At 44.9% G+C, this 10795-nt stretch overlaps 1 protein-coding gene across 1 annotated transcript; it reads left to right on the forward strand.

The window, feature by feature from the left end:
• Positions 1-244: 244 nt before the first annotated feature.
• Positions 245-955, forward strand: LOC143022038 (uncharacterized). Its single transcript, XM_076179974.1, has one exon. The coding sequence runs from the start codon at positions 245-247 to the stop codon at positions 953-955; it is 711 nt and encodes a 236-aa protein (XP_076036089.1).
• Positions 956-10795: the final 9840 nt, after the last annotated feature.

Below are 10795 nucleotides of genomic sequence, written 5' to 3' on the forward strand. Positions count from 1 at the left end.
AAAGCTGAAACTGAAACAGGATTTGGAAAGGGAGCTGCATAGATTAAAACAAGAGCAAGATAGACTTGACTTAGAAACAGAATTAGAATCAGCTGAGGCAGAATTAAAGGCTTTAAATTAATTGGAAAGCACTGTAAATGTTAATCTAGTAGGTAATTCTCGTGATTGCCAAAGTGCAAATTGTGATAAAGATGACCAACAGATGAATAGAGACCTGATTACTACTTTGATTACCAATACCACAATGCCTGTTCATATAATTACTAAATTTAGTGGAGAATACGATAAATATTTTGAATTTATCAGAAATTTCGACATGTTAATTGATAGCAAACTTGTGTCAGATAATGAGAAATTACAGTATCTTAAGCAGTATACCGAAGGTAAACCACACAAAATAGTTAGAGCGTGTTTGCATTTAGCTCCAAGAGAGGGTTATCAGAAAGCCAGAAGCGCGTTAGAGAAGAGATATGGAAATAAAGAACGAATAGCTTCGGCACATATAGATAAAGTTCTTGCTTGGCCTGAAATGAAGGGAGAGAATGTTGAGATGTTGGATGAATTCACCGTTGAATTAGATACATGCATAAGTGCTATGTCCGGTATAAAATCCGAACTTTTGGAATTACAGAATCCTAGGACTTTACGTCAGTTAGTAGGGAAATTGCCCAGGTATCTACAGGACAGATGGAGGAGAATAGCTGACGAAATAACTGAGAACGGGAGGCTAGTGGATATTAAAGATCTTGTCAAATTTCTGGAGAAAGAAGTAAGAATACTTAATAATCCAACATTCGGGAGACGTATAATGGAAAGAACTAAAGACAGGAGAGGAGACTTCAGCACATGGAATCCTAATAGAATTTTAAATCACGAAAAAGGCACTAATTTGAATAATAGGAAGGTTCATGTCAATGTTACACAGAGAACCAGACTTTCTTATTGGTTATGTTAGGAAAGACATGTTATCGATGTATGTTCCCAATTAAGAGGGTTAACTTATGAAGAGAGATTAGACAAGATGTACAGTCTGGGACTTTGTTTCAGTTGTTTATGGAAAGGACTTAAATCATCATAATGTACAGTAGCTTGAACTTGTGAACAATGTGGTGGTTCACATCTTACAATTATGCATATGTCGAAAGAGAATTCTAGAAACGAAGGAGGTGAAGAAGCAACAGCTAATGCAGTGGTAACTAATTAGGTTAATCATTCTCGAGTTCAGGTATTTGCTAGTCAATTGAAAGATTCAGTGCGAGACACCACTGCCATCCCTGTTCAAGGGGAATTGAATGGTAAAGTTGTTAACACTAGATGTTATCTTGGCAATGGTAGTTCTGTTACATTTTGTACTAAGAATTTATTGAAGAAACTTGGAGTGACAGACATGAACTATCAGCCAGCTACATTGCAAGTTAGCACAATGGTAGGAACAATAAAGACAATGCGTAATCATGAATCCTCGTGTTTCTCGTACCTCTAACATTACGTGCTTAGCTCTTGTCGAGTACGGATCTACACCTGGAGGTGTGAAACTGTCGCTACAACACAGTGCTTAGTGTTTACTAACGAGCTGTCCCTGGTAACCAAACGAGCAGTTACGACGATCGCTGGATATAGCGGCCCACACCTTTCACATGGCTGGAGCGAGTGGTGGTCAGGAACTTGGAAACAATTTAGAGGAAAAAAGAACTGCAATAGCATTTTTGAAACGTGACTTGCATCTAACTGATAGCGAGTCGGACATGAAAATGCAATGGCCAACACCTGTAGATGCAGCGGATAAGAAATGGTAGGAGGTAGTCAACAAGAGAAACAAGAGGCGACGACAATTAGCACGACAAAAACAGCGGAAGTGGCAATGAAAATACCCGGCACAAGAAGCTGAATACTGATTTATGTGCTAGAAAAGAAACCTTAGTGCAAGAAAAGGATCAGCAATTCAGTGTGACAGGAGCAGAACAGACGAACAAAGTAAGTACAGAGAGGAAGAAATTGTACTTTCCAAGTGATACGCAGCTGACGTTTCACGAACAATTGTTATGGGCCGCTACACTAGGAAGGGAGTGCAAACAATTCAAACCACTTCTCAAAGAAGGGCGTAACAGAACGTATTTGACTGTGGAAGGAAATGAGGCAGTGCAGATACTAACCACCGTAGGATTTAATAATGTCATTATGAAAGTACCTGGCCCTAACTCACCAAAGCAATAGTATTCATGTACCCTGTTATACTAGAATCTAACTTCCTATTGGAAGATGAACGCTTTGTTTGGGCTAAACGTCGTGAGGTAAGAGGCGAAAAAAAGAATGAAGTGATTGCTCTTATGAAGGAAGATGTACCCGAAAAGGTATTTATATCTGTTATTGGATATAGAAAGGCAGCAAAATTTATAGATCAGCCAGTGTTGTGTCACAAGTGTTCAAAGTGGGGGTATATGACATGGAAATGTCAGAGTGACTTTCGGTGTCGATACTGTGGAGGCAAACATAATTCCCTGGAATGTGGTAGCAAAATAAAAAATGGGCAATGTGTTACTTCGCAGTGCTGCAACTGTTCTGGCGAACATAACGCCGGCACCGTGCTATGCTAAAAGAGGCCACAGCTGCGCAGAGTGCAACTCCAATGTACAGGGGATGAACAACCTAGTAAACAAAAAGAGCTGCGGCCAGTTGAAGAACCACCACCGCCGCCGCCCGAAAACGCATGGAAGAAAAGAATGGAACAAATTGGAAAATTGCCAACGAATAGAAACGTAACTACATCGGGTGTCATTCCGATGATACCTGAAAGTGCTAAGGTACCAAGAGAACTGCGGGATTTTGTCGACCTAGTACGACAACTACAACAGGAAAGATGGTAGAGGAAGATGGTAGAGGAAAATAGGAAGACCATGACTGAACGACATGAAAAACACAGCAAAGGTACAAATCAAACTAGTGAAGTGAGAAATACTGTAGATGGAAAGAGTACTAGGGCAACTTCATTATGGGGTCATGGAAAATCTGATGCGAGATGAAATAATACTCAAGTGGGCCAGTAGACCTGAAACATTGCATGACAATATATTGAAACAGATCAAATGTATAATTGATACTCTTATAAATGAAAACACAAAAGTATATGGGGGTAATAAATAATGGGTGCTAAGAGTTTAGATATCCTAAATTGGAATGTGAATGGTCTACGCTCTAGAACTACTGATATACATTCTTATCTGATGTTGTTGTTGTTGTTGTTGTCGTTCCATAGACTGTCTGTCCGAGCAGTCCCGTCTCCCCAAGGAATGCCACAGCCGAAACTGGGTTTTCCCACAAATCCTTTATAGAGTGTATATTGTGTTGTTTGCGTGCATGCTTGTGTTCCATTAGGTGTTGTATGGTATGGGGTGAAGTGTTACATCCTGGGGAGCTGTTCACAATGCGGTCATCCAGCCTCTTCTGGTAGCTTAGAAGTGCTGGGTGGTGGCCGCACCACAGTCTGGCCAGGTGGACTCTGTCCTTACGTGGGAGAGAGGATTTAGAAGGGTGGATATCAGAGGGTCTGACATGCAGCAGTGTTTTGTTTTTCAGTGTGTTAATGGAGCGGTGAGTGATAAAATTATGAATATGTTTCCGGAGGCTGGTATTTGGTGGTTGTGGAGGAAGAGAAGAGAGTATCTGTGTGTGATACAGGTCTTTGGGTGTTGTTTTAATGTTTCTTGGTGTGTGTGTGTGTTCTGCTATGTAGTGTAGCGGGTGTGATGTGTTTGTGGTGGCTGCGGCAAGTGTTTGTATGCCTCTCATGTCGAGGTGGTCCTTGACTTTGAGGACTTTTGTTTCATGTTCTACGATATAGATGTTATAGCCCTCCAGGAAAAAGGTACTGAGGATGATACTATATTAAAACTACGAAATTATCAGAGCTACTACCTAGCAGCAGATAGACAGAATAATATTAGAGGTCTATTAACAAGCATAACAAAAGCCATACCATCTGAATTGATATCATATGATATAAGAAATGGAATAGAAACTCTAATTGTTAAGATCTATACTGAAGGAAATTCAATACACATTGTCAACATGTATGTGCATCCACAAAAATTTGACAGTGGTGATATGCCAGTGTTTATTTGATGATGCATGTTTACTAGTTGGTGATATCAATGCTAGACATGAACGACTCGGTACGATGGGTGTCAACAACGTTAATGGTCGAAGATGGTTACACTTTTTAGAGGAACTGGATGATATCAATATACTGGGTAATAATGAACCTACTCACTTACATGGAGGGAGGTTAGACTATGCTGTGCTTTTCAATATGTTTTTTTCAGCAAATGCTAATGAAGTTAGTAACCTTGTAAGTGATCATTTTGCCTTGAGAGTTAATATTCATATTGATAAAATACAGAGGAATGGATAGAGACAATTGATAGAATACAGAGGAATGGACAGAGACAAAGGTACAAATTGCCAGAAAGCAAAGATAACGAACTAATGGCAACTACAAAAATAGTATGCCGGGAATAAAATTTAAAATATAGATGGATTTTTTTCGGGACCTATTGCAGGTTATCTATCCTGTACTAACAATATGTAATTTTAAAGGGGTGAGCAGAAGAAAACATAATTATGCTAATGATAAGATTATTCAAGGATGGAACAAACTACTTAAAAAAGCACATAAAGACTGGAGTGCAAATCAAAACAATGAGAGCATTAAAGCAGCACTGGTAGAAACTGCGAAAATGTGTACAGAAAACAAACAAGAAGTGAGAAATAAATATTGGATATATTTTTTATGGAAAATAGGCAAAACAAAATATCTAGGGGATACATGGAAAGAGGTAAATAAAGTTAGGGGAATTCATTGTAAGAAAAGTTTCTTCCCCGATGCTAAAGAGAAAGCTAATGAACTCATCATGAAATGGTCTAAATCTACTAGTCTGAATGAACTACCACCAGAAGTGCAGACCTCGTTAAAAGAAAGGAGCAGCTTTAGAAAAGATATTGTACAGTGTCAGATTACACTACCCGCTGATACGTGTGTATCCATATCACACGAAGAATTAATTAATGATCTAAAACATGGAAAATCAACAGCACCAGGAAATGATGGAATAACCTATGATATCGTTAATTGCTTGGCTAGAATCAAGAATGGAATGCTATTAGATCTGATCAATATGTCATATGAAACGAGTTATTTACAACAAGAATGGAAAAATGCTATAATTGTACCGGTTCTAAAGAACAATGGCGACTTTCGACCAATATCTATGACGTCCTGCTTCTGTAAAACTATGGAAAGGGTAATACTAAACAGATTGTTACACAAGATTGAAAGGTTACTATCGCCAAACCTGTATGGTTTCATACAAGGAAAAAGCACTGCTGACTGTGTAATGAACTGCTTAAATAATCCTAAGGCTACCTGCAGAGCATTCATAGATATAAAAGAAGCATTTGACCGGGCAAATAAAGAGGTGATACTAAAAGAACTTATGAACTTGGTAGTCACTGGGAAACTACTTAAATGGATATTCTGTGCTTGGCTATCGTCGAATGCGGACCTACACCTGAAGGTGCGAAACTATCGCCGTCAACTACTTGAATCCAGTGCTCGTCGCCAACGACTCATACCGGCTGTCTCAAGTTGTGTTACAGTGCTACAAACTACTGCGCGTTAGTAAATCAGCCTACTTTACTATCAAGGCCCTCCCTTCTCGATGGAATACTCGGGGTTGGAAGCGGCGTCTTGCTTAGAGCAGGACTTAATGATATCCGACACTGATGACGACATTAGCGTCAACCACTGGCCCGACCTGCCTCGTCCTACCTCCACTCCCCATCACCCTCCAACAACCACCCAGCATGATACCTACCAGTCTACATCGCTCTCCTGTACCAAACGGCGGGCCGAAGACACCTCAGTAGACGCCGCAGTAGAATGTCAACCGCCTGCTGCCAAAACAATCAAGGGAACCTCAAGTGAGTGTAATAAGGCTCCTACTCACCCTACCCTGCCTAATCATAGTACTACTCCCGTTACCCCCACTCGACCCTCGCCTGCCCTTCCAGCATTTGCTCCCCGAGACAAATATGTCAAGTTGGCCTTTAGCGGGAACTCGTCCACAGAAGTTAAACTCCACTGGCTGTCAACTATCAGCAAGACTTTCCACCTGCAACGGGATGCAGCCGAGGTTAAGATGGCTGCACTCACCTCTCGATTCATGTACATATGAAGATAACGCAGGGACATCCTGGACCGAGTTACTACAAATGAATTTATGTCGCTGCCTCTTCTCCCTCAGGACTCCCCCGAAAGACCTCGTAAGTACCCCTAATACCTACTTTCTCGCTATCCCATTGACGTGGATCACAAGCTTGCCCTACACTCAGCCAGGCGCTTCATGCAGAACGGTACCCCCATCAACCGCATTGTTATTGTGTGGAGCCTCCCTGAGACACCCCCGACACCATTGCTTTTGACTTCCTCCCTCTCCTCCCCCCGTGTTAAGTCCAAAGACTCCGTGACGACCGACCCTAGTGCTTCAGGTACTGGGGTATCGGTCACATTTCCAGGCACTGCTCCGCCTCCCCTAAGTGTGCCTGGTGTGCTACCGCCCATGAATCCAGAGAATGTCCCGTCCGGAGTGCACCCCCGCCCCCATGTATGACTACTTCCACCTCTGAACCTCCACCACAGCCAAACCCATCACAATGGAAGTACCCCCGAGGTCTACAGCCAGGTGTCAACGTCTGGCACGGCTGTACTCGGCGCAAGACCCAGACCAGTGGTCCCACCTCAGCCCCCCCCCCTCCCCCCGGACTGTCCTCTCTGCTCCCACCCCCCCCTCAGCAAGACGCTGCCCTCCGTAAGGCCGTTGCAGCCCTTCAGGCGCAATGTGCAGCACTCAAAGACCGCTTCGCCTCAATTGACACCAGAATTGACAGCCTTGTCTCGGCCCAAACTACAACTGCCACCAGACTCTCCACACTGGCGGAATCCCAACAAACCCTCGTCTCCTCCATCTCCATGCTTGCCGAGAGAATGGAATCAATTGCAACTCGTCTCGACAAACTCTGTAAGTTACAACCCAGTACTAGCCAGTCTTCCTCGAATCGTCCATCCACCTCCCCACTCCGGTCTCCTACCAGCAAACGCAACGCTCATAACTAACATTCACCTAGACCTCCTTTCATGGAACATCAATGGTATCACCAACCACAAAAAGTACACACAATTGAAGGCATATGTACAGACACATCACCCTTGTGTCATTTTTCTCCAGGAGGCGTTTCCAAACCGGCCCAATACTGCACCACAGGCACCCTCCCTTCCCGGATATATCCCCTATATTCATACGATACGAAACGGTCTTCTAACATACATACACAATACACTGATACACCGTCTTCTGCGCTCCTCTACAGACCATGACGTAACATTCCAACTCTTCGAGATAGAAATTGGGGGCGGAATCCTGCAGCTCTGCAATATCTACTCTGCTCCCGCACGCCTTCGTCCAACCACTCTTCCACCACCTACGATAAAAGGTATAATATACGCAGGGGATTTAAATGCTCGACATCCTGCATTGGGGGATTGTCCTGGCACCACTAACCGCCCTGGTGTTCACCTGCTATCCTTCATCCGACAACATCATCTGACCCGCTGGGACACAGGTGGCGTCACACACTCCCGAGGAGGCACCCTGGACCACGTCCTCACCTCTGGCTTAGTATCATCCCGTATCCAGTGCTCCTCAGTACCTACATTATTCTCGGACCATATTACTCTTCTCTTCCACTATTCTCTTCCTACCATACCTACACCCCCTATCACACGCCTACGCCTCACCATACCCCCCAAATACTGCCCAACGTACATTTCATACATGACCTGCATACTACTTACCTTAGACTGTTCCTCCCCTGACCAGTTATACACCAGCCTTGTCTCCGCCACCCAAGACTTTTGCAGGCTTTACGTATCACGACCCCACCTCCAACGTCGCCCTCCTCCTCACTCGTGGTACCTAGACACCCGACTTCAGGACGCACAGAAAGAAGCGGAACGCGTTGGACTCATGTTCCAAACTAACCCATCTCCTGAACTACTTCATCGATACCAGCAATCCAGAGACAATTTAACAATCCTCCTAGAATGTGTAAGTACTGACTCCTGGAAGATATTCACGGACAGAATTAATCACCAAACTAGTATAACCTCCATGTGGCACCTTATTCGCAGAGTAATTAAGAAGACTCCTGCTACTGCCCGTCATCATTCTCCCACCGTATTTGCCGAACAGCTCATCGACACGTGGTCAAAACAGTCCAACCCTGCCAACCTACCTAACCCCGTCCAAGATGCCCTATCCTCCGGTGCTTATGCTCGTGGACTCCGCCTAGTACATGCTCTGCTGCAAGAGGATGATGAAGAAAATATACCGATCATTGAAGATGAACTACGACGTGCTCTCTTGAGAGGTAAAGCCACGTCCCCTGGGGATGATGGAATTACCTACAATGTGCTACGTTTACTGCACCGTATACCCGGTAACCCCCTCCTTCGCCTCTACAATATGTGTCTACGAGATGGATATATCCCACATGCCTAGACCACGAGTACAATAATTCCCATACCCAAGCCCGGCACAGCAGATTTCAGGCCCATCTCCCTTACATCCTGCTTCTGCAAAGTAATGGAAAGAATCTTGCTCACCCGACTGATGTTCCAACTACAAGATCGCCTTTCTCCACGTCTCTTCGGCTTTCTACCCCAACGCAGCACCCATCACTGCCTCGTCGACTTGTATTCTCGCCTCTCCCGTGACAGTGTTGTGTCATTTGTAGATCTAAAAAGTGCATTTGATATAGCTAACCGAGACGTTATTTTAGATCAATTAATTGACTTTGGAATTAAGGGTAAATTGTTACGATGGATTAAGGGCTACCTCAGTAACCGAACCTCCCGTGTCTTCTTCAGCGGTACCTACAGCTCCTCACGGGATTTTCATCTCGGCACTCCTCAAGGAGGGGTACTAAGTCCATTTCCCTTTAATATACTAATGCATCGTCTCCTCACGTCTTTGCCCACTATTCCTGAGGTCACAATTTCCCGCTATGCAGATGATCTATGTATTCACTCTACTTCCCCAACACACCTACAACTCTTTCTTACTTCTCTCTCCCAGGCTTCTGCTAACTGGCCTTGTTGCTTCCCCATAGAAGAGCAGAGTTTTCTCCTACCGCCCTCCTGCCACGTTGCCAGAGTTCATGATTGGAGACTGCATCATCCCACTAAGCTCCCAGTACTGCTACCTTGGTGCACCAGTACGAATCTCAGAAACTCTTCCTGCCCGGCGTCAATCCCATCCCGTAATTCGTGAACGGCTAGATCGTCTCCAACGTCGGCTCCAGCCTCTCCAGTAGCTCACCAACAACTCCTCCGGTATCTCCATCCCCGTGGCTAGAACTGTCTATATTACTTTTATACGCTCTGTTGTTGATTACCTCTCCCCTGCCTTAATTCAACTTCCTCGATCTGCTTTAGAGCCACTGGAGATTTTTCAGAGTAAAGCCATGAGAATCATTCTTGGTTGCCCAATGACTACCAGAATTGTCAACATGCAACAGGAATTACGGCTTCCATCCCTAGTTGAGAGGATTTATTCTAACGTCACCTGCCTCACAGTTAAGTGGATACACTTCCCCCACCTCTCACCGCACTTCACAGCACTGATCAGAGCTTCTCTCAGCCCCGCTCCGCCCGTCCTCCCCCCCTCATGCCCCCCGGTCGCCGTCTTATAAAGTCTATCTCCTCCTTCATTCGCAGCCTAGATTTACAAGTACCAGTAGCTGACATACCCTCAGGCCCTCCCCCGTGGGCGCTACCATCGCCTGTGGTTAGCTTCACTCCTACAGCAAAATGTGACCCACCTCCTCTACAACTACAGCTGGCCTTGGAACATGTTACCCAGGTAACATCCTCCATCACTGCTCCGCATCGCCTCTACACTGACGGATCACTACAATCAGATGGTGCAGCTGGAGGAACAGTCTTCTCACCTGACCTACCACCGCCTCCTGAGGGCTGGGTCGTCCGTCGACTCAGAGATCACTCCAGCTCCACGTTGTGAGAACTATACGCCATCTTAGATGCTATCAGTCTTGTTTGTCAAAGAGGAGTTAATGCTGTCATTATATGTGACTCTAAACCTGCACTGCAATCCCTCTCCACCATTCATCCCACTCACCATTCTGTTGTACAACAAATCCTTTCCTTTCTATCCCTACTGACTATCCGTAATCTCTGCATTAAATTTATTTGGATTCCATCTCATGTAGGTTTACACCATAACACCAAAGTAGACCGCCTAGCAAAGTAAGCCTGCCGACTCCCCCGTCGTGGTGATGAACGACCTCTCTCCCTGCCATGTTACCTCAACAGGGTCCGCTCCTCTGCACTTCTACCCGAGCAACGTCGACGGGACACCGAGAGATCCTTCAGTGTCACCATCACCCGTTACAAATCCGTATGCTGCCACAAATACACGTACCGCCTCAGGGGACTTATGGTTCATCGTCACAATGTTGTCTCAGCCCGACTGCGGCTGGGCTACCGTCCACCGTGGCAGGTCGCCGGGGTGGAGGGCGAGCCTGTATTCACAGAATGTCGCCTATGCCACGCTCCACTAGCCAACACCATCGAGCACTACTGCCTAGCGTGCCCCACTGCAAGACATCTAATACTCCAGGGACTACCATTAGATGCCATCTGTCGTCATCTCCTATCACGAAA

Source organism: Oratosquilla oratoria, chromosome 43 (genome assembly GCF_046742065.1).
Source record: "Oratosquilla oratoria isolate Oo_2021 chromosome 43, ASM4674206v1, whole genome shotgun sequence".
Lineage (NCBI taxonomy): Eukaryota > Metazoa > Arthropoda > Malacostraca > Stomatopoda > Squillidae > Oratosquilla > Oratosquilla oratoria.

What these genes read in the sequence shown, in the direction of transcription:
- LOC143022038 (XM_076179974.1), top strand. Translation starts at nt 245, where the DNA reads ATGCCTGTTCATATAATTACTAAATTTAGTGGAGAATACGATAAATAT.